General features: G+C 39.5%; 1 protein-coding gene across 2 annotated transcripts; it reads right to left on the reverse strand.

The window, feature by feature from the left end:
* Positions 1–139: 139 nt before the first annotated feature.
* Positions 140–27984, reverse strand: HELB (DNA helicase B). Of its 2 annotated transcripts, none has more exons than XM_067564081.1 (12): positions 27636–27984; positions 23306–23395; positions 22139–22344; positions 17301–18191; positions 16052–16223; positions 12453–12594; positions 8221–8351; positions 6943–7027; positions 4684–4743; positions 1804–2062; positions 920–1054; positions 140–484 (listed from the first exon to the last, which is right to left on the reverse strand). In XM_067564081.1, exons 1-12 carry the CDS (start codon positions 27832–27834, stop codon positions 284–286), a joined length of 2571 nt encoding a protein of 856 aa, XP_067420182.1. In that variant the 5' UTR covers positions 27835–27984; the 3' UTR covers positions 140–283. The 2 variants fall into 2 exon arrangements, with proteins under 2 accessions (XP_067420182.1, XP_067420181.1); XM_067564080.1 differs by having other exon boundaries at positions 23015–23395.

Here is a 27984-nt window from a genome sequence, read left to right on the forward strand (position 1 = left end):
TTTCAAAACTATCTGTAAAATTGCCTTGTCTTTTACATCCATTTATCTTATGGGGAGTCTCACTGCCTGCACTAGCCAGTTCAGTAGTAATGCACTGTCCATTATTAGTTTGCATTTTATCAAGAACTGCAGACTCTTCTGCTTTAATAAAGTCATCTTCAACAGATACAGAAGAGAGGGAAATATCCTCAGTGACTGAAATAGGGCCAGGTTGAGTATCGTGCCCTTGACTTTGCCAACTACGCGTTAGGTGAAAGGACATTTGTTCTGGAGAGTCGCTTATTTATGCAAAGGTCTCTTTTAAACGTTGTTGTAAGCGAGTTTTTCTGGGAAAGCTCTTCGTAGTAACTGCTTTTTTGAGTTGAGTCTGTTCAGCCACAACATAGACCCGGCAGCGTCCTCGAGTCACAGCTGTATATACGTGCTGCCAGTGCTGTCGGCCTGCATTCCCAACTACATAGACAATTGTTTTTTCCTCTGAACCCTGAAACACAGATTTTTAATATAGGTGTTAATTATTTTAAACAAGAAACAAGGGTTTACTAGAGAAGTACCATCAGTTAACAGCAGAAGTGTATAAATTTTACATTTTTTTTATAAGTTACTTGCACAGGTGCATACTGGTATGTAGACAAAGTTAGACTAGACAGCAGGATTATTTTCATTATATCAATCGGTGCCCCTTCCCTCCAGATTTACTGCAAAGCTACTCAACTAATCCCAGGGAGGGGATAAACCAAAAGCCAGTCCACACCACTTCCTTCCCTCACACCCCAAAGTTGTTCCTAAATTCATCTTCAAGTATGTTGTGTCTTAAGGGTGCTCCTGAAACCAAGTCTTTCACATGAAACTACAGAGCAACGCTGCAGTCAGTCTTTTCGCTAGCTGACAACTGTACTGATGTAATTACAATTCTTACTTGAAATGTGTGAATAGTTCTGGCCCACGCATGCTTTATTTGACACTCCCTCCTCAGTGCCTCATACATCACAGTGAACTGAGAGCCGTACGTGCTGCTGATAGTCAATAAACGACATTTATTGACTTCCACATCCTATAGAAAAAACATGTAAGAAGACTTATTGACCAGGTTATATTAGAAATCTGATCAACATATACACAGTTTAGGGGCTACAGCTGTGGAATCAGAGGAATCAGACTAATTGATCCAGTTCTTTCAACAATAAAATAACTGCACAATAGGCTTATCCAAAGAAAGCATATCTGATGATGGGGAGGACTCATCCCCCTCTGGGATGGGACAGCCAAAGCAACAGTGGCCTCAGCAGGAAAGCGGAAACAGGGATGTTGATGCAACTTTACCTCTCCCCGCCACGGAATTTTTGTGAAATGATGCCCCCACCTACTTGGTCCTACTACCCCATAGCCATAAACCTCCTTCCTCAGCATCTCCCCCAAACCTTAAAAGGACAAGCCAGTTTTCAGGTTTTTAATCCTCAAGTGTTTTTGTCCTAAAGATAATACCATGTTTATTGCAATTAATATTTCTTACAAAAGCAAATGTCTGATACTCATAACAACAAAGAGCTCATAGTACTGGACAATTCAGGACAGTAAAGGCACATGCTGAAAAAATTCCTCACAACATTTTGCCGAAATCTCGGTTATTGTAACTCTCATGTGACAAGAATGCTGATCACATGAGAATTTTGTGATGTCAAATGTCTACTATGAGCTAGAAGGAGTTGTGCCTCAATGAGGACTATATCGGAACAATCAATTACTAATTTTTTTGTGGTAAATCTGAACAATCAATTACTAATCTTTCCAAAGAATACATACATCTGTTATAAAAAATATTTCTCCGTTGCACAGTCGTCTGTCATCCTCAGTGCTGCGCTCAAAGTCATCAGGTAGCTTTTGGCCACTGAGGAAGGTTTTTCTTCTCCGACACTCTCTGCATTCACACTGACTAGGATTCTCACCGTCACTATTCCTCGTGCAAGCTGTGTTATCTTTTGGAAGAAGGTTTTTGAGATAGGTATTCCTTGTGGAACAAATTTTGTCATCACATTGGAACACCAGTCGATTTTTATGGTTTCTGAGTCCGGAGAGGGGGGAAAAAAGACATATAAATAAATATTTGTTTTATTTCAAACTCACTCAACATATTTATGTGGTTCATATGACCAATTCAGATATGCATACTCTAAGCTTGCATTTAAATATAAAATTTCTAGCCTTCGTGATTGTGATAACCTTCCAAATATAAACAGATCCAGTGTTGTCTTCCTGACTCTGTGAAAGGACAGTCTGAAGTGATGGCTCCAAGCGGTAAGAACTCTCCTGCTTCCTACTATCTCACTGAAAGATTAATGGTCAATGGCAATACTAGTCATGACATTTATGTAACTGATCATTATAGCACAGAGAAAGGGAGTGGAAAGGATTTGCTTCCAGGAAAGAAATGCACAGAAAGGAAAGAAGTAATGGGAGAAGATAGACAGGTGGTTTGGGATGGAAGACGGCAACAAGCAGAAACAGGAATCATCCTAAAAGTGAGCATATTTTCCCATTAGCTGATAAGCGGGACAATAAGATACTGGAAGAACCATAATTAGAAGTTTGGTTACTACACAGAGATCATAATCTACCCAAGCACTTTATGCAGTCCTCTCATTTATACTAACAGGAAATAGACTACAGATTAAGGGTAGTATATAGTTTTAAAAATTTATGCCCCCACTCAATTAAAAACGGAGTTCAGTCCACTGCATAGAATGAGTCTGGCACCCCTGTGCCAAAAGAAAATGTTTCATAAGAGCTGAAGTCGTCTACACATTTAAAATCAAAAGATAGTAAGAATGGGTCTTTATTTATTTATTTATTTATTAAAGAAACACCTTTCATATCTAGATACCCCAGGAGTTTTGCAAAGCAGTATCATGACTAAGTAAGTATGGGAGCCAAAGTAAAAGTAAATTGCAAAGAAAAAAAATAGTTTGTACCCTATTTTGTTTTTGAGTGTGTAAAGAAAGTCAAAGCATTTTGACTCCCCCACCCCACTCCCCAGTCTTTGACATTAAAAATTTAGGTACCACATTTCTTGAAAGAATAAGTGCAATGGTTAAGGATATGATTTAGTCACAAATGTCACAGATTCCGTGACTCTAATGAACCTGTGACTTCTTAGGTTTCAGCCCACTTCCGCCTGCACCCCCACCATTATTTTTAGTATAAGTCACAGACAGGTAATGAGCTTCCATGAATTGTGGTTTATTGCCTGCAATCTGTCTGTGACTTGTGCTAAAAATAACCATGACCAAATCTTAACCTTAGCAATGGTTGACACCGTAAGAGTGGAGAATGAAAGTTAAGCTCTTGAAAGAGAAAAGGATTTTAAGTCAGATATTTTAACTTTTGTTGTTGAAAACAGCACTTAGATGTCCCAAATGTCCTCCAGGAAAACCAAAGGAGGAAAAACTAGACATTCCTGATATGTCTGAGGTAAAATTTAAAAGAAAGAAAAAGAAAAGCAGGGGGGCCAGGAAAAATCATGAAAAAAGACTTTTATGCCTTCTTTCTACACCATAAAGCCAAGAAAAAAAAGGCACAAGCCCAGTTTGAAAAAATCCAAACATTTGCCTGTTACCTTTATGCCTCTTTTTTTTTTTTTAACCTATTTATAACTTCAGTTCCTGGTGAAAATTTGGAAGAAATGTTAAAGACCTCAGTTAAGGTGCTGAATCTCTAAGACTCCCCAAAAAGCCTACAGAAAAAACAAGGAAGATCACACTGGACATTGCTCATATTTCTAAGGTAAAAAAGTATAAACACATTTCAGAACCTCTTTAAAAACAAAGCAGCTGTGACGAATTACTGAGAGATGGACCTTGCCTCAGCACACTGATCACTAGTGGCACCAATTAGGTTTCCTTGGGGAGGGCCTAATTTCTCACAGGTGTGCCTAACAACTAAGGCAGACTGGGGTTAGGAAATTAATAAATGAATTAGCCCACTAATGGGCAAGTGGTTTAAAAACAGCACAGGAAGGAGGTCCTGGAGAAGAAAGGGAGAGAGACACACAGAAGGCTAAGAGAGCCTGGCAAGGGGAGTTCTCTGAATAGAGACGCTTGAATCCCACCCTTGCTGGGAAAGGGGCCAGAAAGCTGGGAAACAGTGCAAAGGTGCTGATGCACTGAGATGTATATTGGTGGAGGGACTGAGACAGTGTAAATAAGGCATATGCCAGTCTTGTCAAGTAAGGTCTTAGAACAGTGCGCATTTTGAAAGAGGCAGGGATATGATAGACGTGCCCTGTCACAGCAACAAAAAATAGCATTAACTTTTTTTTTTAAATAACTGCAGGTCAACTTTAATGCTCAGCAACAGCAGACAAAATCTTGGATTTTGGACCTGAACACCTCTTTTAATGAGACAGGATCATCAGCCACGACCCAGGGGTTATCAAACTTCCAGAAAAGTCATGGAATCTTCATGCTCATTTCTGCTGGCTCTTCAGGTGGCAATTAGAGAACATGCCAAACAAGACATCTCTCCACTGTACAAACCACCACCAAATAGAAATATTTCTAAAACCAATTTTAAAATTTAAAATTTTGGCCCTTTGTGTGACAATTTTAAAACATAAAATGAAATTGATAAAGGGAGGAAAGGCAATATATGCACGCTCTACACCTTTATTCTCAAAAATTGTCTTACCTGGTTAAATGTTTTGAATAGTGCTGACAACAGAGTTCATTTATTAGATCACAATCTTGCCTGCAATCATGAAACAACAAGAGGCACAACCTTAGCAATACATAAGGCAAAAAGTACAAAGAATAATGGGCATTTATCTATAAACAAGTGTGTTCCAACTGAAAGACACATTTTTAGCAATGACAATCTTCTGACCATTTAAAAAAAAAAAAGTGTTTGAATTCAGAGGTAGTTCAGAAAATGCTGCTGCAAAGGAAGAGTTTTGTTTTATTTTAATTCCAGAAGGAGTAATGCAAACAGCTTGCAAAGTATACCTACATAAATTGGGTTGGCTTGCAAGATAGAACAGGTAAAACAAGAATTAATATATTTAGGTAGTAGTGCTTGTCTATCCACAGACTCTTTGGAACTAAAAGGAGTCAAGCATTTTAAATGTTTCTTTTCTGGACACTTGGAGGTCTTAAGAACTCTTTAAAACTTGCCATTGCAAATTATGTTCCCACAAGATTTGCTAAATAGTACGTTTAAATTGAACTCAATCAGTAACAGTGTTGTAGAATTTAGAGGACTTAGATCAGATGTTAACTATTCTGCAAGATCTACTTCAAAGCAGATCAGAGAAATGAAAACACTGACTTCAGAGCCACTTCGTGTTCACAACAAAATAAAACATAGGTGAAATACCAGCTGTTAGAAATCACTGTAATCACGCACTAGTAATGTTTTAGAATTTGGGGGTTTTACAACTCCAAACTTTTTCCTCCCAAGAAAAGCACCAGAAGATTATCTATTTTCTTTACAATTTAATGCTGCAGGTATGGTTTTTATTGGATGTTAAATCAACGATTTCTCCTAATATTATCTGAGTTTACATTATATGGTTTACATTAGAGGATCTCAAAGCTTTTTACAAATAATTAATTTAGCTTGACAGCACTCCTGTGAAGCAGATGTTATCCCACTTTGGGAGGTTAAATGACCAGCACAAGATCATACAAGAAATTTGAGGTAAAGCCAGAAATAGAACCCCACTTCTGACTTGATGTCTCAGTTGCACTAGGCAAAAAAAGTTTTGGCATTTGGAGGGGGTTTTTAAGTTACCAGCCACATAGATACTAATGCAGTCAAGATTTAAGTAAAACTGCAATTGCAATCTGAAGAAATGTGGACAAGCAATGAACCAGTCTTAGGAGCAACAGACCTGGCTTAAAAGGCAAATAAGGCCATAACCCCTTGCAACAGCATTTCTAGTGTAGATTACCTTGTGCAGTACAATGAATACTCCAGTAATTATCTGGAAAATTAAAATTACAAAAAGACAAATGTTTTGGAAAATTGAAAGCTGAGATACAGTGGGTAAGAGACAATTAAGCTTGTAAAGAATGATTATTTGCATAGCACTAGAATAGCTTAACACAGAACTCGACAAATGTTTTTAGAGCCTAGGAGCCAGCCCAAAAATTAAGGAGCCAGATGATGGCTCCCCCCTCCTGGCACCAGCCCCTTTCCCCCCCAGCCCGTCCGCCAAGAAATCTCCCTGGATTTTCCCCTTCGGCAGCAGGACGCGGCATCTTACCCGCCGCCGAGAGAACTAGCGGAGTCCTTCCTTTTCAGTGGCAGCGCGCACCAAAACTAAGAGGTATGTGGTACGTATGCACCCATCAGGGGACTCCCAAAACAGATCGTGGGACCAAAAAAAAAAAAAAAAGTTTGTGCTAGACGCCAAGCTTAAATTTCTAGGTGCCATGGCGACCTGACGCACGGGGTTTGTCAAGCCCTGGTTTAACAAGATTAACATGAGACTAGATTGTGAAGAAAGAAAAATAGATCATAAGGAATTAAAAGGTCCTAGAATCATCTTATAAAGCTGATCAAGGGTACAAGATGGTAGACAAACTGAATGAGGAACATTATTCCACTTCAAGTTTAAAGACAGCTCATTCACACTCGATTGCTATCACTGGCACTTGAAATTTTGATTTCCTTGACGCACCTTGAACAGAGACCCAGGATGAACATGAGCAGTAAATCCAACACCCATGTAGATAGTGCAAAAGGAGCCACATACAGAAACCTAAGCTATCAACATTCCACGTTGAAAAAATAAATCTAGATCAGAGAGAGAGAGGGAGAAGATAACTGGCCTATTTTTCTCTATTTTTGCCAATACCACCAGTCTGTCTTACACAATTTTTATACTTTTTTAGTACAAAGATGCTATCAAGAGTTCTTTCAAAGTCTGCATATATGCTCTGCTACCTTCTGAAAGCGATGAACTGTGATTGTTTGGCATCTTGTAGTCCTGGTCCTTTTTCAAGTAAAGTTTTTATGGCAGATTGCAAATCTGATAAGAGAACAAAGAAAATTAAGTGTGCAGAACAATATATAATTTAAGAGAAAAAAAAATACAATTCAAGTAGGAAAATAGAATTTGTTTATTTACTTGCTGCTATGCCCCAGTGTGCTGAATTTTGGTTAACTGAAAAAGGAAGCTTTTTTTTTTTTAATGAAAAGTGACAAGCAATGAAGTTGTCCCATATCTCAAATCTGGAGAACTGGAGTGCTGGAAAAGAGGGAGGGAAGGGGAAAACACCTCTTGCTCCCCTAGGCTACACAACTTTCTACAATATATTCCACCCACTTCAAAAGATAACTCCAGAGGTATTTTTTTATTTGACAACTTCTAGGGAATGTAACTATTAAATTTTCAAAACAACCCTAAAACTAGAAGTTTAAAAAACTTTGCATCACAGCCCATATGGAAATAAATTTAAGTGTTTTGCCCACTGAATAAGTTATTTAAACTTAAAGACACGAGAACACACAATACTATTACAATTACTTTCCTTTCTCCAGCTTATATTTATGGCGTTTTAATGTCTAAAAAAAAGTGTGACCATTAAGTTGTATTTGACTATATGTGAAATATTGTAAAGGTTAACAAACAAGAGACTCTAAAAATAAAAAAAAAAAAAAAAAAAAAACTAACAACGTCCCCTGACCCAATTCTGTTGAACAAAGGCTGGAAGCAAAATCTAGACTTGAAAGTCCTGCCACCAATTCCCCAAAAAAGCAAAATCATGGTGCTGTTAGCTCAACCACCTATCCTCTGGAAATCAAGCCTCTTTTAAAGTTCTCTCAAGTTGGTACTTGAAAATAGTTATAACTTTTGAAAACCGTGGTCCAAAGCCATAGATCCTTCTGCATCATTCTCATCACAACTGAACCTGGTGCCCGGGTATCCCTTTCAGTAGTTTGACATAATTAATGATTTATCCCTTTTATACATTATTGGTTTTCTTTAAACTACTCTGCATGCATTTAATTCTTGATAGGTAAGCTCCTTTTATAAGTCAAAAGATTATTAAATTAGATTTTTAGTTTTTTATAATTTTTAACTGATTAATTCAAATTTACTTAAATGGTTCATTCCTGTAATATAATACGTAAAACTGATTTTATCTCAGTTAAATGTGTTACATTTTGCAGAAGGGAAAGGTGAATTTTCACAGTATTAACAGACAAATACAAACATACAGTGAGCACCGCCTCCAGAAGGCAAAACAACAAAAATAAACTTCTTCTCGGGGCTTGGCATTGTCAACTTTTCACTCCAATCACTGACTGTGAGCACTGAGTCAAATGCTGGGAATTTTCGCTGAGAGATTCTTAACCACAAAAGAAAAAGACAAAAAATTAGTTTAATACTAAAGCATTCCAGCTGTGCATCTCAACCTTTTGCATCATAGTTAAGTTTACTTACACAATTTTATGGATATCTCCTTTAACTTCTATAAAATATAGACAAAGGGTAATCAATTATTTTTTTGTCAAGGTCCAAATTTCTTCAAGGTCAAGATATAGTCAAATTCCAGACTCCAGAGAAAATAATAACAACCATGATAATAATAAGGAAACAACAAGATTTCATGGTCCATTCAAAAGCATCCGGTGGTCCAGATTTTGCCCACAGTCTGCCTATTGACTATCCCAATATAGACAATTAAAACGCTTTTTTGACCATAACTAAGTAATACAGAAAAGCAGTAGTTTTTTTTAAATTTCTAAATCCTGCAATGTTGCAATTGATATTCAGTAACCATCATATGATTTCCTGTGGAGGGAATTCAGAATACAATAGAAGAAAATCACTGGTAGTGGTAAATTTCATAATTAACTGCCTATAGTGCTTGATGCTCTACAAGGGCCCAGTCCTAAAAGTTGCAGAGTGCCCTGAACTGCTGAAGTTAAAGGGTGATGAAGACACAACATCTGGCATGACTGAGCCCTAAGACCGCAATTTTTCAAACACTTAGGCACACTCTTAAAGAACATGAGTAGTCACACTGAAATCAATAGGATCACTTGTTGTTTGAAAGTTATGCACATGCTTAAGTATTCACATATTCAGGGCCTATGTCAAAAAAATGAAAGACAACATTAAAAGTTAAGAGTCTTAAGAAAACTTACACTTAAGCAGAAACATATAGTTAAATAGGCCTCATCGCCTAAACATTGGTTGTATTTTAGTCATTTTTAGAAGCTGCCATTTGTTGCATTTATCATTAGGATGGATTGATTTTATATCAAAAAGAAATGTTTTAAAATCAACAAGCAGGATACCTGGATTTAAATGATCAGTTTTAATCTTGTTTTGCATTTGTACTTTTTAGTAGTTTTCCTAAAGAAAAGTTCATTCTCATTGTTTGGAATAAAAATAAAACTCTGATTTGCAATTAAATATATATATTTACCCATTTTACACTACATTTGGCACTTATTTTTATCAGGAGGATACACTATATCCATTTGCATTTATTTAAGCAATTATATGTAGCTCAATGTACATTTATTCAGATTCTGAATTTTTAAATTTATGTTAGAAAATGGTGAACAACAAATTTCTTATTTGCTACAGGATAATTTTTATGTGGGATGTGTGCGTGTAGGTCCCGTTTTCCATTAGAAAGTCCAGTCAAAAAGGGAACCTGGCAGTGTCCGGTCAGCTGCTGCTGAAGGAGCTGCTCTCTGCTCAGCAGAGCTCTGATGCCTGATGGGTCACGAAGTGAAGTGGCTGGCTGGCTCCCGGACCCTGCTCCAGCCTCTCCAGCACAGAGGTAAGCACCCAGGGAGGAAGTGAGGGGTGTCTTTTCTGACCCTCCCCCCCTTTATCCTACTATGCCCTCAATTTTCCCACCGTTACCCCTCGCTCAGGGACCAGCCCCTCCCCTCTGCCCCCTGATTGCCCCCTCCCCAGCCCCTTGCTCCAGGGACCAAACGCCGCAATGCCCCAATTGCCCCCGCCCCGGCCCCTCACTTTGGGGACCAACACTCTCCTCATCCTGGCCCCTCGCTCTGGGAACTGGCCCTCCTCCATATCAGGCTCCATATCAGGCTCCCTTCAGCCCAGCTCGGCAGGTGAGTCGGGGGGGGGGGGGGGAAGGGGAAGTAATGTGCGGGGTTGGAGCCGTGGGGGGAGAGGTGGAGCCTCGAGAAAATGACATGGTGTTCAGTTTTCAGCAATTAGAAAGTGGGCAACCCTAGATTTGTGTCAATCTGCATTTGTATGGAAATTAGAATTCAATTAAAAATGCACAAAAAGGCATTTAAAATGGTTATTAATTAAAGAAATCTATCTATCTTAGAGGTACTGGATACACCAGAAAAAAGGTTTACCAAAACACATTTTGAATTTAAAATTAACTGATTTATTATACAAAGGAAAAATTAACTGTAATTAGCTAATTTAATTGATTATTTCTGATCACCAGGAGCCATTTTCTTGGCCAAAAACCTGTCTAGACCTTATACTCATTTCAACAGCATTTCTCGCTGTTTGTCTGTAATGTGGTAGCTTTGAATGCCACATCTGATCAATTCCAAAATTTCAGGGAATGTTCTAGGCATGAAAGGCCAGAATCCTATTGATTTTTGGAAAACTGAAAGGGGAAAAATAGAGGACACATGAAGTCTTTGCCATCTGGTTAGCACAGCCCCTGCTTCAAGCACCTCTGCAATTGTCTATAGATCAAAGTGGTTGATGGCACCCCTTTAGGCTTTCCATCATAACAATACTCAGTTTTGTCTCTGCATATTATCCCTACAAAGTTTAACATGTTGACACCTAAATTATTGGGGGGGCAGAGGGAGGGGAATGGATGGAGGCATGCATACAGCCCCTAGCATGGGGGAAGAATGGAAGAACTTGGTATGCAGGGTAGGAGGGAATGGGGCAAAAATACCCTGGTAATGAGAGGAGGAGACTGAGGGATCCTGGTAATGTGACAGAGGAAAAATGGACTGAAGAGCCCCAGACATGGGGGAAGACAGCAAATGGGTGGGTGGAGGGGGGGAATAAAGCCCCAGACATAAGAGATAAATTGCAAAGATTCCCTGAAACAGGGGGATCTGAAAGTGGCACAGAGACAGCTTGTGGACTGCAATGCCTGCTGAGTCCAATAAGCTTGGCCTACAAGAGATATGAGACATGTGACCCCTAGGTAAAGGTTCCCAAATACCTTAGAAAATCTGGCCCCATCAACGTCACATTTTTAGAATTAATAGATCTTATTCTCACATTTATTTTTATTCACAGACTGGAAGAGGAAAACAAGCTTTTCTTTTCTGTTGGTTTTCTACTCCCAGTCAGTTCTCAACTCTGAATTAGCTAGTCCAAATGAAGAAAATATTGTCTCTATACTTGCTAGCTAACAGAAACCAAAAATAGTTAAGGCAAGCTTTTCTTCACAATAGAAACTGAAAGTACTGATACAGTGTTTGGAAACATGTAAATATCAGTATTCACTCCATTTATAAAGACTGAAAATAATGTAGATACTTAATGAAATACATGACTCTGTGGCATATTAATAAAGCATGAACTGAAAGTTAAAGATGTTTTCCCCAATTCTGTGTAGAGTTAAAAAGCAGACCACCTTTAATCATTAACATTTGAGGAGGGTTGAGTGCCTCAGCATACTGTTTTTAATTGTTTTAATAAGATTATAATAAATTTAGGCCTGAAGGTAGGTTGTCATCACTGCAAATTTCATTTGTAAACAGGTTTATTTTAAGACGACAACTGTACTTCAATTACATTTTTAAGTCTGGGGTTTTTTTTAAGTCATAGATTTTATCCACCTGTTGATCTCTGATTTGTGGTAAGGTACCATTTATAAGGTGTAATTGTAAATGGAAGGTCAGAATAAAGAAAAGCATGCTAAGCATGTGTTTATCAAATTTTGTACAGTTTTGAAAAAAATCAAAACTGATTACAAACAAAATCTTCATTCTGCAAGCTGCTTCAGAAGATAGAGGGGTCCCCCCTGCACAGAAGTTTGCAGAATCAAGGCCTATGACACTAACGACTTATGTGCGTAAGTGTTCACAGGATCAGGGCCTTCAAACCCTCACTCCCATGAATAATCCCATTGACATCAGTGGGACCAACTCTTATATTGAAAGGGAGTGAACAAGAAAAAAAGTCTCCCATTTTGGTGGGTTTTTCTTTTTATTTAATATACACCATGGATCATTCAAAAACATTGCACACTTTTCTCAATGTTTTTGTTTAATTTGCTTCTCGGTGCGCACGTTGCAGCTAGAATATTTTTTTTTTTTAAGAGTTTGTGACTATGAGAGCATCTGTAACAGAAACACTGAGTCCCATAACTCTATTCTTACATCTCAGTGCTACTATCATTTTGCAAACTAAATAAAAAGACCAAGACTGATATAAAAATTCCTCCAGTATATACAAAAATTCCTACCTTGTGGCATTGTCTACAATGAGCTGAGACTCAGCTCTGTGATTAGTTCTCAGTTCCACAGACCAGCCTCTAGATTTTAGACACTCAAAAATATCAGCCAGCATGTTGCCAGGGTCAATGCTGGGTAACTGTCTAATATCACCTAAAAATAAGAGATATTAATAGCATTTGTGATCAGTGGTAAATAATTAACAGAATATCTGAGGAAAATATTCCTAAAACACAGCAGTGAAAAGAAATATGCACTTTACCTCCATTACAGTACAAGACAGGAGTTATCACATGCATGCTCAATACAAATTCTGTGAAATTATGCTTCTCTCCAAGAATCTCAAATAGAATTTCTTTGAATCAGGTTATTGCATAGTTCTAATTGTTTTCCCTTCAGCATAATACATTAAATTATTGTTTGGAGCATGTTCTATATTCCCAATTCAAAAGTCATTAGTACTCGATGTCATGCCATACTGTTAAGTCTTTTCCGTATGGTGAATGTCAACATTAATCAGACTTGACTATGGAAATGTATACATTTAAAAACAAATGCCATGATTGGTAGGGAAAAAATGTGATCTCCAGAAATGTGCAAAAGGAGTACGAAAAAAACCATATTCTTCGAGTGCTTGCTCATGTCCATTCCCCTATAGGTGTGTGCATGCCTCCGTGCATAGCTCCTGGAACTTTTTTCCCCTTAGCAGATCCCGTAGGGCCAGCTCCGGCACCCCCTGGAATCCCACACACATGCTGCAGTATATGAGGCGTTCCTTCTTTCCGCCCGTGACGGTTGCTGGAACTAGCCTTGCTCTCGGCAAGTACTATTCCCCTTATTTGAACTTGTTTGTTATTCTAAGTTAGTTTTAGTTAGTTAAGTAGTTGTTAAGTGTTGTTAAGAGTAATTAGAGATAAGGCAAGTCCCTGCGGGCACTTAGAGCGGCTGGGCTATGCCCTGGTCGCCGGGATTCAAGCCATGTGCCTCCTGCATGAAGGCCTTTCTGCTTAGCGACCCCCACAACCGCTGTCTTAAGTGCTTGGGGGAAACATGTGTCCTTTCTGTGCGCAAGATCTGCAGGGCTTTTAAACCGAGGGCTCAGAAGGACCCAGAGATCTGATTGAAAGCCCTGTTAATGGAGGCAGCACTCTGCCCGGCATCCAAGCCAGCCCGCTCCACCTTGGCACCGAGCGTGACCTCGGTACAGAGTGCACCGCCGGCACTCAGCACCGTGCAACATCACCGGCACCAAAGAGGAGGAAGCAGCGCGCGGAGCGTGGACACTCCCCTGCACCATTGGTACAGGCAGGGTCGAGCACGGAGATGCACCGGACCCGGCTAGTCGGAGTCTTCTCCGGTGCCTGCATCTCCGGTCAGGGAGCCTCCCCGATTCTTGGGAATGGGAGAGTGTCCCTGCTGACACCGTCAACACCAGAGGCTTTTTGAGCGGCAAGAGCCTTGTTGGTCTTGCCTCCGCCCCCCCCCCCTCCGCTGAGGGAGAAGGGGCCAGTGTTACGGAGGAAACCCGCATTGGGTCCCCCTGAATGGCGGTGGAGGTCCCCAGTACAGGGAGGAAGATCTCCCGCCAGATGGCCTACGAGGGTAGAGCAGAGTCGCTCCCCCAGCAGTCGCTTCAGGTCGGCGTTGTCAAACCGACCTGCTCGGACACAGGACGTGGAGTCTCCCTCTCGGTGCCAACATTGATCCCAGGCACCGGAGGCAGCACAGGAGGTGGCACCAGTCGAGGTTTGCCAGGCAGCACTCGGACAGCTCCCGTTCCAAATCCCCGGCACTGAGGAGTTTGCCCGTACCCAGATGGCGCAGAACCTAGTCACTGTCGGAGGACCCGGGCATGACCTTCTATCCCAGGACCATGGTCGCCTGTTGCACTCAGACCTGGACTCCCTGCACCTCAGAGCCTGGAGGCTCTGTGGCTGATGGAGGGCAAGAAAGCCTGCTCAGTGTAGTCCAACAAGTCCTGCTTGGCAGGAGGAAACCTTCTATACAGGTTGTGTATTGGGCTAAGCAGAAACAGTTTACTTCTTGGGCAGAGTCCTGGGGCATTCCGCCCAGCCTCTCACATGTACAGGCGATCCTGGAGTACCTACTCCCGCTAAAGCTCCAGGGTCTGGTGCTGGCCTCACTGAAGGTTCACCTGGCGGCCATTTCGGCCTTCCATCAACCGCTAGAGGGGAGATCCCTGTTCTCCCATCCCACGTTGGTCAGGTTCCTCAAGGGGGTGGAGAGGCTTTATCCGCAGGTCTGTGACCCGGTGCCTCCCTGGGATTTCAATCTGGTCCTCTCAAGACTCACGGGGCTCCCCTTTGAACCCATGGCTTCATGCCCTCTGCTCATGCTTTCATGGAAGGTAGCCTTCCTGGTAGCCATTACCTCAGCTAGGAGGGTCTCCATGATTAGGGCCTTGACCTCGGAGCCACCTTATACAGTATTCTATAAGGATAAGGTATGGTTGAGGCCAGATCCAGCCTTCCTGCCCAAAGTGGTTGCCCAATTTCATTGTAATCAAGATATTTTTCTCCACGTGTTTTTTCCCCAAACTGCACGGTTCAGAGGAGGAGAGGAGATGGCATTTGCTGGATGTGAGACAAGCCCTGGCCTTCTACACTGAGCGTACAAAGCCGTTCCGGAAATCGACGCAGCTCTTTGTCGCAGTAGCTGACCGGATGAAAGGCTCACCTGTCTCCACCCAGCACATCTCCTCGTGGATTACATCATACATCAAGTTCTGCTACAAGCAGGCGAGGGTGCTGCTTCTGGGAACCATCACAGTGCACTCAACCAGAGCTCATGTCCATTCCACAACCCACCCCCTGTCCCCACTGCCGGAGTTGGCAGAAAGAAGGGATGTAGGGCCAGCAGTGCCTCATATACTGCAGCATGTGTGTGGGGCTCCAGGGGGCGCCGGTTCTGGCCCTATGGGATCTGCTAAGGGGAAAAAAGTTCCAGGAACCATGCACAGAGGTGTGCACTCACCTATAGTGGAATGGACATGAGCAACACATCTCTAAGAACATCAGTTACTGGTAAGTAACCTCGTTTTTCTTTTCATGCTACTTTGTTCTATTTGCTAGATTAAGAAGTTAGTTCGGGATCTGACTGGCTCACCAACCTTAAAAATCCAATATTTTACTTTTCTTCCATCCAATTCATATGCTATCAACATTTTCTTTGAAGCTGTGTTAAAGAACTGAGGGAAAACTTCCTAATAGCGAGCTGTATTATTAGGTTGCTGAAAAACTAAAGGGAAGTGGTGGAAGCATCATTATTTAATATTTTTAGAACAAGTCAAAACACTAGAAGATATACAATAGAGAATAACCGTGTACTGGCTCGGTTGATATAATTATTTTCCATCTTGTCTATGATTTTGTGGCATGGATAGCAAAATCAAAGGAACAGAATATGTCTTTCCGGTGGCTCTAGAGATTACAGCCTCATCATGAACACAGGTAAGCCATAATATCTCTACTGGATTTCTTTCAACTAATTATTGAACACATTAACACACAGCAAGTTCTCTCTCATATTGCATAACTCAGGAAATATTATTTTGAAATTAACTAAATCTACACCATTGGTTTTCACTTACCAAGAATAATAAGCTTAGCAAGTTGAGCATGATCACACAGCAACTTTAAAACTGAACTAAGCACTTGTACAGATACCAAGCTCCCTTCATCCACAACCAGAACGGTCACAGTAGAAAACTTCCATGGCATTTTTCTCCATTCTGAGCTCCATGAATAAAAACTATAAATGACCTAGAAACCAATCAAAATAAATAGTTTAACTTCTGTTCAAGAAACAACTGAAGTTATCAAATTTAAATAACTTACTTATAATAAGTAGAATGTGGGATCTTCCATGCTGTATTTACCAGAGCCATCATCTCAGTTTACATGATGAAACTGAATCATTACAGGCTCACATGGTTCAATCCTACTCTCCAGTAACCAGGTACATACCTCCATGAACACATTTTTAGCAATGAGCAGAATCAACTAAGACTGTTTATACACAGGCATATACAACATCCTAAAATACAGAGCCCTAAAACAAAGGAGGCCAGCTGAGTTTCTCCTGATAATTTCTAAATTTGAAAGTTTGAGACTAGTGGAAGGGCATAGAAGTGGAAGACCCTCAACTGTGTAATTCACTTCTTGCACTGGTCTGATATAGCAGAGTCTGTTGCGTTTGGGACAAGGAGCATCTATTTTCTTAGTAAAAGGGGTGAATGGTAGATCGTCTATTTGCTAGAGGCAACGTTTGTATTGATATAGTTTATGTATGTTTTCTAAAAAAAATAATAAATGTGCCTGATCTCTGTCAAGCCTATTTTTTTAAATTTAAAAACCTACAATAGGAAAATCTTACACTTGGAGAATCCATCTTTCTTAACTCCAACATTTTGCTCTCTCCACACATGCACAGATATCCATGGGATTTTGGTGTATTTATGGCACTGGAGAGAGATCTGTTGCACAAATGTGAAGAGAGAATTTTGCCCTTCATTTTAAATACTATGGATTTTTCAGGATGTGTGAAATTGGTGAGAAAAGTATTTTAAAAGCCCCTCATCATTTTATACCGCTAAATAAGTACTGTAACATAAAGCAGATCAAAAATTGCAGTTGATGTGATGTAAAAAGACTGATTTGTAAACTTCTGAAAAACAAGGTTGACTTTTAAATGTGGACAAGCTGTGCTTATTAAATGCCATTATGAATAGTTAAAAGATTTATAAGAGAGGTTTAGTTAGCAATCTGGTTATTACACAGTATAAAGTAAGAAGGACTATACTGAAAGATCTTTGAAGAATGCAAACAAATATTCTATACCTGATGGAGAGTGTAAGCAGGAAGATCAGTTTTCTCATTCAGCAGGCAAGCTGCCCTCCCTGTAGGTGCAGTAAGTAAAACATTTAAAACGTTTTTTGTGCAAATGTTCTCCTGGCAAAAATGGTTAGAGGTATTCCATTCAGCAGATGCATCCAGGTCCTTTTCAAAATCATTACAAGCATTTGCCACTTCTCTTTCCACTTCTCTTTCCACCTGCTTTAAATACTGAAAAAGGTAGCTAACCACAGTAGTCTTCCCACAACCCCCTTTTCCACTTATGATTGTCACTGGATTAGAACAAATCATTTCCACAGCTTTCACTTGATCTGGGTCCACTTCTGCTTCACCTGTAGTTTCTGTATCTGGTGCCCGTTCATTATAATGAAAATCACTGTCACAGTTGTTTTGTGTATTTGGGGCATTACTGGCCACTTGCTCTGTTTCATGAGGCTGGCTATTGTTTATTTTAAGATCTCCATTTGTTTTTGATTTGTTAGTATGTCTAACCTTAAATACTTCTCTCACATCAACTTGTAACTGCCATGAGGCTTTTGTCATTAGATGATTTACAGAAAGTGCAATGTCTTTTTCAGATTTGTAAAGATGAGAAAGAGACACCATTTTCTTCTCTCCAATCACTATCTTCTCATCTTTCATAAATTTCAGGGATTGCCAGGCATGTTCAATGGACATATCCTTAGAAACCAAAGAGGTCAATGTATCTTGATCTTCATAGGTGTGCCCCATTTCTCTACATCTTTGCTTGATTTTATTGTACATTATTAACGCATTCTTCTGCAATTCAGGAATCTTCCAGAGGAGATGCTCACACTGACAGAAGGCTGCCCAAGTTGCCTCACAATTGGAAAGGTTCAGTTCTCTGTAGGTTATCTTCCCACCAAAAGGGGAAAAACAAGTTTAAATTATTTTACAAGACATTGGTGTGTTACTGCAGAACTAATTCTTTTGCCATTAAATACAAATTATAATTCAGAACCTATGAAGAAGTATAGACAATATGTATATTCTTAACAAGTTCTAGCTGTACTACCTTCTCAAACCAAACAAAGCAAGGCATTTCAAAGCAAGAGAGGGCTTGATCAAATAAAACTGAACTCATACAAAAAAAAAAAAAAACCTAACAGAAAGTGGGTACTAGGAAAGAGTTTTGTGTCAAATCTGTATTCTACCCCAAATATCACCAAGCAAAATAAAAGGGCAAACTGCTACACAATAATAATGCAATACATGTAGTAATATTTGAGTGCCTGTGTACACATTATACACAAGACTACAATTCTTACAAGATCTCATTCGCTGCAATATAGTTGCAAAGCAGGATGACATGGTTTTAGTTCATGTTTTCCTTCCTTTTGGTGGGCTTACAGCTATTGCTTTAATATTTTCCCCTTTCTTATAGACGAAGCAGCAAACAAAGATTTAGGAAAACTGGAATACTTATAAACTTTGGGAATATTTCATTTGTACACAAACGGGGACTGGACGCCCTAACAGTCCATTTCCACATGGCAAAAGCTTACTTCAATTTAAGGACCAATAACTTGTAAGAGTTCATAAAAGAGCCATTTTGAAATTACAGACTAGACAAAGGTAAAACAGTGATCAAGAATCAAACTGCTTCTGTTTTGAGATATTCATTTGTAAACATTGCCCCATAATAAAAAAAAAAACTGACCTCTCCATACATTTTATAAATAAGTGTTCTAAAAGCAGATTATAAAGTTACCTAGAAACAAATTTTAAAAGAGAGCAGTAGTTAAATTAAATTTGAAAAGAAAATAATCATCAAATATCGCCATTGTAAAATCTTAAGGTAACTGTTCCACTATTCCTGACATGTACACACCAGTTCTGCGGAGTCTGTTAAATTACATGCAACTGAACAGATGTAGTGGCGCTGCATTCAAAAGAGGACCCTGAGAAAAAGCTACTAGCAGAGAAAAAAAGTATAAAAAACAATTAAAAAAACTTGTTTCTCATTACCATAGCCCCAAGCAGAAAGATTTTATTTCTTGTAATTTAGTGCTGGCCTATTGCTATTAAAAAAGTAAATATACAGTAAAACCTCAATTACAAACACCAGAGTTACTAGCTGACCAGTCAATCTCACACTTCATTTGTAAACGGAAGTACAAAATCAGAGAGGAGCAGACACACAGGGACACAGAAGCAAATACAGTATAGTAACATGATAAATGTAAACAAACTACTAAAAAAATAAAGGGAAAGCAGCATTTTTCTTCTTAGTATTGTTTCAAAGCTGTATTAGGTTCACATGTTCACAATGTTCTCAATATAAACTTTTGAAAGAACCACCGTAATATTTTGTTCAGAATTACGAAAAACCTCCGTTCACGAGCTGTTCGTAACTCTGAGATTCTACTGTACAACACCACAATGTTATGTAAACTGAATACCATCTTACTGTTGCAAGCCAATACTGCACTGTTACCTCAATACCAAATCCACATAAAAAACAGTAAATAAGTATTAAAGGTTGAAATTGTGTTTCACTAGAATTCATCTAACAAAAAGTCTACATCTTTAAAGCAATCTAAGCCCTCAAGAAGTCTAGAAATGCTCATGTGTAAGTCATTCATCATTATCAAATTAACTTTCTTAGGTTTTGTGTAGACAAAATAGTTGCAATTTAATTTAAATACATTTTTAAACTTAACTAACTAAGGGCTGGTCTACATTACAAAGATAGATCAGTTCAACTACATCACTCAGGGCTCTAAAAATTTTCATACCCTATGCAATGTGGTTAATCCAAACTAAGCCCCAGTGTAGAGACTGCTAGATCAACAGAAGCTACTACCTCTTAGAGAGGCAGATTTACTACAAAAACAGAAGAACTCTTTCTTTAGCTGTAGTGTCTACACTACAGTGGTGCAGCTGCAGCATTTTTAGTGCAGACATACCCTCAGCTACTGAAAACCTCTGTGAGGACACTTTCATTTTGGTTTAAGAGGAGCTTGCTTCAATTTAAACTTAAATCAATTCCTAATCAATTTAAAGTGAACCAAAATAAACATGCCTTAAAATGAAGTGTCCTTATATCTATTTGCACAGGCTTAGCTAAATCAATTTAAAATCACACTTTTAATTAAAACAGGTGAATCTTTCTCATGTAGACCAGTCTTTGCACTGGTCATTCAGTATTACATTTTGTCTCTTTAAATCACCTAATATATAAATATATACACACCCTGGTATTTAAAAAAAATTTCTGAAATGGATAGATTTTAAAGGGTGGGGCGGAATAAAAGCTATAATTATTCACAGTGGAACCATATGTAATGGACTACATAAAATAATAAATACTATGTTGATATATTTAACTATTTATAACATGGTAGGGCCCAAATCAGGATGCAGGTCCCACTGTGCTAAAACTGCAAATACATAGGTTAACTTAGTCCCTAACTCAAAGAGTTTACAATCCAAAAAGACAAGACTACCTCTAACATTTTGCATGGCTATATTCACAGTTATCTTTAAAAAAGAAAACTAAAGCCCCCCCCCCAAAAAAAAACAAACAAAAACCAAACAAACAAAAAACAATCCTCAGGCCCTGGAAATCATTCTCCACTGCTTACCCCACATGCACCCCTTTTCCCTCTCTTCTAAAGTCCTAATCAACTTTTTCTATTTTGCTGATCTGTTTGCCCTTCTTCAACCTGCCCAACCACAGTTTTTTCCATAATCTGCCTGACTGTACTAACAGTTAACTGGTGCCTTTAAGAGAAGAAGCATCTCAAGGCCTTTGTCAGGTTCTGCCCCCAGTGCAGTTTTAAGTTAACAGACTACAAATTCCAGTGATGATTGAATCTGGTGATATTCTAAACCAGTGGTTTTCAACCTTTGGTCCACGGACCCCTGAGGATTTACAGACTATGTCTAAGATTTCCAAAGGGGTCCGCACTTCCTTTTGAAATTTGTTAGGGGTCCGCAAATGAAGACAGATTGAAAACCACTCTTCTAAACTAAAAGAGCTCTCTCCCATGCTTGTAGCTGTTTCCATCGTTTCACATTGACTCAACAGACATGTCAGGCTTCAGAGTGACACACAATGACGTTTCTGGAATCTTATTATATAGATACATATATAGAAATCTACATTGACACTAAACATTAGCCTCTTATCTATGGTTGTCACTGCACCTTTACCCAACCTCAATGTGCCTTACTGAAGTGGCAAACCAAGATTACTTCTAGGAGCTCATATCTTTTATATGAAACTCCCTATGTTCACCCAACTGGAAAGCAATTTCCATTTCCTCCATGCAGCATACCAAGAAACTGGGTAATTCCTTTATATTTAAATTATATTAGAAACAGTTGCACAATGATTAAGAAGAATACTAACAAGGATAAAGTATTTCTGGACCAGTAGATACGTCTACAGAGCATTTGGGAGTGAGCATCACTGCCTGGGGGTCCACAGATTCATGCTGGCACTAATACACTAAAAATAGCTGTGTGGACAGTACTTAAATATTGCAGCTCAGGCTGGAGCTGAGGCTCTGAAGCCCACACCACTTCAGAGCCTAAGCCGCAACATCTACAGATATTTTTAGTGCATTAGCGTGAGCCACACTGCAACCAATCTGTGGACCCCACTCCCACATGCAGCGCAGAAATAGCCAGAAGGCTACTGTTTAGTGCAGCTGCCCATGATGGTGCTGAAAAGATAAAACTTGTAACTCTTCGAAGAGAAGCATTCAGAGGCTAACCACCTTCCATGGGCCATAGTTTGAACAAATAGTACTGAATTCTATAATGATCAAATGTAATCCATTCATGTTACTTACTCTGCTGAATCCAAGTTTCCATGGCTCCTCTTTTAAGATCTCATCCAATTGTGTTAGTATCTCATTTTCAGAAGAAGCTTTCTGGTTTGTCACTCTCTGCCAGCTCGCCAACTCTATGATATTCCAAAAACGACGTGGTAGAAGTCTTGGAAGGAATTCCATTATCACTGGGAAATTCAAAGCTACCAAAACAGTCTTGCCTGTATCTATGCATCACAAATTAAGAAAGTATTTATTAAAATACAAACAGTGTTTGTAGAAGGCAGTTTGATTACTTAGATTAGCAGGCTTTATTCCAAGAACCTTAAGTCTAAATATTCTTTAGGTTTTCTGTCTGAAAACCTTTTATATACTATGGATATGAGTAAGATTACTAAAATAGATTAGAAAATTTTTTTTTCCACTTTGCTTAAATTGTGCATTTGACAGCATTTTGTATATAGTCAGTTTCAGATAAGTAGTCATCTACCTCCCTTGAAGTTTATGCAACTTTCACAGTATACAGGTGATAACCTGAATCACCACCCATCCCTCAGTTCAATCAAATGTCAAATTAAGCAGAACTGCTAGCACTTTTGAGTGAAATGGAAGTTAATTCTTGACAGATCTCCATTTAATTGGGTTCCATTACTACTTTTTTTCTCCAACTGCTTCCTGTTCTGTCTATATGGTGTAAGGCCCAGGTCATGCAAAGACTTACATACATGCTTAACTTCAAGCATGTGAGTAATCCCATTTATGCTCAGGAAAAATCTTTGCCGGATCAATGCTCATCTATAAACATGCTTCTTTTGCTGGTACATTAGCTCAGATAAAACATCTTAAAACCATAACTCTGTTATTTTTATAATCCAGTAATACATAAATTATACTTACATGACTTCATAATATAATACAAAATATCAAAGTCTTTGGTCTGAGTAGTTTTTTCCCCTTTCTGAAGTTTTAATTTTGACTCTTGAAACTGATTTAGTTTTTCTTCAAGGTTTCTAAAGTTCAGGGCAGATGTCTCCGGAAAACAGTTAAAAAACTCTTCTATGAAACAATCAGGAACATTACATTCTTTAAAGAAGAGTGAAAAAACTGCTTTTTGGTTTTCCTTTATATCAGTTCGTAGGAAGTAGGACGGATATCCTTGCACAAAGTACTTTGATTTCACCCATTTACCTTTAACATTAACTCTCCACCAAGGGCCAACCAATGGAAAACATCCAACCACTTCATACATCTTTTGGGATCTTTCATCCTGTATTATAACTGAAACATTAAAAAAAAATCATTAGTATAATTTTGTTTAAAACTTTATTGCATTTTGCATAACAAATTTAAGTAAAAACAAAGCAAATTTTTGAATTTTTTCTGATGTAATTTAGCTATAATCTTAGGTATTGCTTTTAACAGTAGTTAAGTAAAAAAAAAGAAAAAACTAAGGCATAAGCATGATTTTTAAATTGATTATGTTCCTGTAGGTGGCTCAAATCACCAATACATCTAAAAATTTTGTGGTATGAATATTTGTATGAGCAGTTAAAGCTGATGACATAGTCAGATTTTGCACTATTTAAATCAATTGCAGTTTTATATTATTAGTGATATGCTTAAAACTAGTTTTAACTTCATTATTTATAAAGATTCCAATATCTTGTCCCCAGAACATTTGAGTTCTTGGACATTTTGGTTACATTAAAGGTCACAACCTTTAGGAGACACAACCCCTTGTCTATATTATAGCTGTATACAATGATAGCTTTGTTATTAGTTTATGGTAGCACCTTCAAGGCTTTACAGGCATTCAAAACAGAGACAGTCCCTGCTCTGAGAAGTTCACAAACTAAGGACAGACAGACAAGTAGAAAGAGATCAGGGAAAGAGAATATAGTTTAACTCTACTATTTTCAGATTTTATTTTATTTTTTACAAAAGTGACAAGAATTAATTGATCATCTCACTAATGAAGTGAGAACAAAGCATGTGATAGAAATACAATCGTAACTGGATTTGAACACACTATATTTGCAATACAAGTCAGGCAGGCTCCATATAGTCACTACACTACATACATTTTTATTTCAACTGAAACAGTAAGAACAACAAACTAAATTATCCAAAATTTCAGGAAAAATCCAAAATCTTTGAATAATCTGGTTTGGAAAAAACCAAGACGCAAACTTGGCAGTCTCGGACGGTGGTCAGGTATTAAACATTCCCACCAAACAAAGAGTATGGCTGCCTTACAGAGACTATACGGTCATAGCTTTTTTGCCATAGCTATGCCAGCATAACCCCACAGAGCAGACGTAACTAACACTGAAACTTTTCTCCACTGGTGTAGGAATACTACCTCCCCATGCAATGGTAGCTATGTTGACAGAAACATTCTTTTGCTGACATACCTAGACACAGCTATGTCAATGAAAGACACACACTGGGGGTAAGTCGGCATAGCTTTGTTGGTCAGGGATGTGATTATTACACCACTGACCAATGCAGCTATATTGATCAAACTTTTAAGCACACACCAGAATAGAGTAACTAGCTGGCAGCTCAGCAGTGTTTCAGGGTACAACTACAGAAGTAGTTTGGTACAGTAATTTCAGTCTAATGGCTTAATAAATTTTCTAATGGTATACACTAAATTTGAGGTTTCAGACAATGAAAACTATATATGTGGTAGGAAAATATAAGGAGCCAGGAAAAGGTTTAAGTCCCTGGCTGCTAGTAAAGTTGAAGACCTATCATATTGTGAGCCAATTTCTATGCAGCTGGACTGGTGTAACAGAATTGGGGCCTATGGTTTTAAACATAGATTCTACCAGGAACTCAGAGGAAGACATTCAGTCCCCTTCCTTAAAATAATTTAAATAGCTAGAAAATTAAAATATTTATTTAAAAATAAGCAAGAACCAGTCGAGTAGCCATCTATGTCTATTTGGTCACCTGTGTCTCTTTAGCCAATAAGGAACAGAAAAGGTCAGGGTGCCATAAGGTGATATAAATATTACATAGCTCATAAAATAATGAACTGAGTGAAGGAAGGAACATTTCCCATAATGATTTGTTTCGTTTTAAATGAATATTTATAAATTATATGGGAAAATTTGTGATTTTCACATACTGCAACAACAGCTCACAGGATGAACCAATGGCAATAAACAAATATGACTTGGTATTGCCATGGCAAATTTTTATCTATTTCACACCCCCCACCCCCAGAGAGGGTAACACTTTTTTCCTAACTTGACTTGGGCCTTGTCAAAACTTGACAAGGCTTGCTGGCAAACCCTCCTAGTATAGACACTCACATAAAGCGGAGAATAGGGTTACAAGGAATAGCGAGCATAAATAAAGCAAGAACAAATCATGCCACACCAGTCTCAATTCCTTTTCTGACAAGATTACTTACTGGCCCAGTGGATGGGGGGAAGCACTAGACACCCTATATTTTGATTTTTAGTAAGGTTTTTGACCCAATTCCACATGACATTCTCATAAGCAAATTAGGAAAATGTGGTTTAAATTACTACAAGGTGGATACACAACTGGTTGAAAGACCATACTTAAAGAATAGTTATCAATGGTTCACTTTCAAACTGAGGGGAAGGGTGACAATCTAGTGAGGTCCCATAAAGGTCAGTCCTGGGTCAGGGACTATTCTATATTTGCATTAATGATTTGGATAATGGAGTGGAGAACATGCTTATCAAGTTTGCAGATGACACCAATCTGGGAGGAACTGCAAGCACTTTGGAGGAAAGGATTAGAATTCAAAATGACCTTGCAAATTGGAGAATTGGTCTAAAATCAACAAGATGTAATTCAATAAAAGACAAGTGCAAGATACATCACTTGGGAAGGAAAAAATCAAATGCACAACTACAAAATGGAGAATAACTGGCTAGGTGGCAGTACTGCTGGAAAGGACCTGAAGTTAGAGTGGATCACATATTGAATGTAAGTCAACAATGTAATGCAGTTGTGAAAAAGGCTAATATTCTGGGGGTGTATTAACAGGAGTGGTTTATGTAAGACACAGGAGTAAATTGTCTTGCTCTAGTCACCACTGGTGAGGCCTCAGCTGGAATAGTGAGTCCAATTGTAGACACTACACTTCAGGCATGTGGATAAACTGGAAAAAGTCCAGAGGACAGCAACAAAAGTGATAAAAGATTTAGAAAATCTGACTTATGAGAAAAGGTTAAAAAACTGGGCATGTTTAATCTTGAGAAAAGAAGACAAAGGAGAGGGTGACCTGATAAGTCTTCAAATATGTTAAGGATTGTTATAAAGAGGACATTTGTTCTCCATGTCCACTGAAAGTAGGTGAAGTAGTAATTGGCAGCAAGGGAAATTCAGGTTACATATAATTGGAAAGTTTTTCCTAATAATGGTAGCTAAGTTCAAGAAAGGGTGTGGTATTTGTCTTGGAGGTTTTTAAGAATAGTGTGGAAAAACAACTGTCAGGGATGTCTAGGTTTACTTGGTCCTGCCTCAGTGCAGAGGATTGGACTTAATGATCTCTCAAGATCCCTTACAACTCTTCATTTCTATTATTCTGTCTTTTGCTAGTATAGCAATGTAAAGTATAGCAGCAAAAGCAGTTTTATGATAGTATAACTGTATCTATACTAGTGTTTACCCCAGAACAGCTATGGTGTCAAAAAAAGAAGAAAAAAAAGCCCACATTCCTAACTGATATACCTATGTCAATATCAGTTTTAAGAGTAGAGCAAGCCTGATTCTTAAATTTACATCAACATAGCTACATCACTACACCTTAAGTGCCATAGCTATGTCAACATAAACATCAGTGTAGACACAACCAGGTCCACAGAAGAATGATTCTTGGAGATCATGTTCTTACAGGGATGAAAAAAACCCTTTCCTTTGCTACAGGCTGTGTCTACACTCAAGGTTATGCTTACAGTCAGGGCACAGCAGCTATGCCGTGATACAGCCTGTAGCACAGCCGTGGCCTAAGGAAAAAGTAGAATTTTTAGACCAAGTTCATTGACATGAAAGCCCTCTTAGCACTGACAGTTTTAAAAGGTGATCAGCTAACATGATTGTAAAGGTGTTAAACAATGTCTACACTGGGTGTTAAGTGGGTTTCAAAACAGTTGGCTAATGCAAGTTTTAAAAACATCTCTCCCCTGTAACCTAAGCAAAGCCTTACAGGCCACAGCAGGGTGGGCAGGTCCCTGGACTCCCAGCAAAGGAGCCATGAGGCGCCAGTGCAGCCTTGGGAGGAAGCTGAGGGAAAGGGAAGCTCTAGTCAAGGGGCCCAGCGCTGGATTCCTCGGGGCACTGATAAACGGCGGGAAGTTTCCCCAAGGACCCTGCGAACGGGAGGGAAAATGTGGCTCAACGAAACGCACAGCAAAAACCCTCCCAACGCCGCTGCCTCGGACACTCAAGTCCATAGCAGCGGGGGGGCGGGGCGGGCCCGAGCCCCGCAAGGGGGAAACGGCGGGTCGGTCTCCCTGCCGTGGCGCCTCACCGGCTCGGCGCGCGGGCGGAGAGGCCCGGAGCTCCAGCCCGCCGCTGCTACCCAGCTCCAAGGGGGGCTCGGGCTCAGGGTCCGGGTCGTAGTGCTCCTCCTCTGCCTCCGCCTCCGCCTCCCCGTCCTTCGTCGGCAGCAGCACTCCCCACAGCTCGCTCTCGGGCCGCGTCCTGCCGCGGGCTGCCCCGTGAGACATGTTTCCTCGCTGGCGGGCCCGGCCCGGGCCGGCCCGACCCGGCCGAGCCGAAGGAGGAGGGGGGGAAACGGACGGGCGCGCGACTCCTCCCTGCAGACCCAGCCAAGCAGCTGCGGCGCGCGGCACAAGCACAGAAAGAGGCCGCCCGCC

Source organism: Emydura macquarii, unplaced genomic scaffold, assembly GCF_026122565.2.
Source record: "Emydura macquarii macquarii isolate MOO-44397 ecotype Brisbane River unplaced genomic scaffold, CSIRO-AGI_Emac_v2 contig_2636, whole genome shotgun sequence".
In the NCBI taxonomy this organism is placed as follows: Eukaryota; Metazoa; Chordata; order Testudines; family Chelidae; genus Emydura; species Emydura macquarii.

What these genes read in the sequence shown, in the direction of transcription:
- HELB (XM_067564080.1), bottom strand. Translation starts at nt 27,834, where the DNA reads ATGTCTCACGGGGCAGCCCGCGGCAGGACGCGGCCCGAGAGCGAGCTG. An exon ending in CTGCTTACACTCTCCATCAG is followed by an intron (nt 16,224 to 17,300) that starts GTATAGAATATT and finishes ATTGGTTTCTAG; the next exon opens with GTCATTTATAGTTTTTATTC. An exon ending in TTCTGGAGGCGGTGCTCACT is followed by an intron (nt 7,028 to 8,220) that starts GTATGTTTGTAT and finishes TTCTCTTATCAG; the next exon opens with ATTTGCAATCTGCCATAAAA.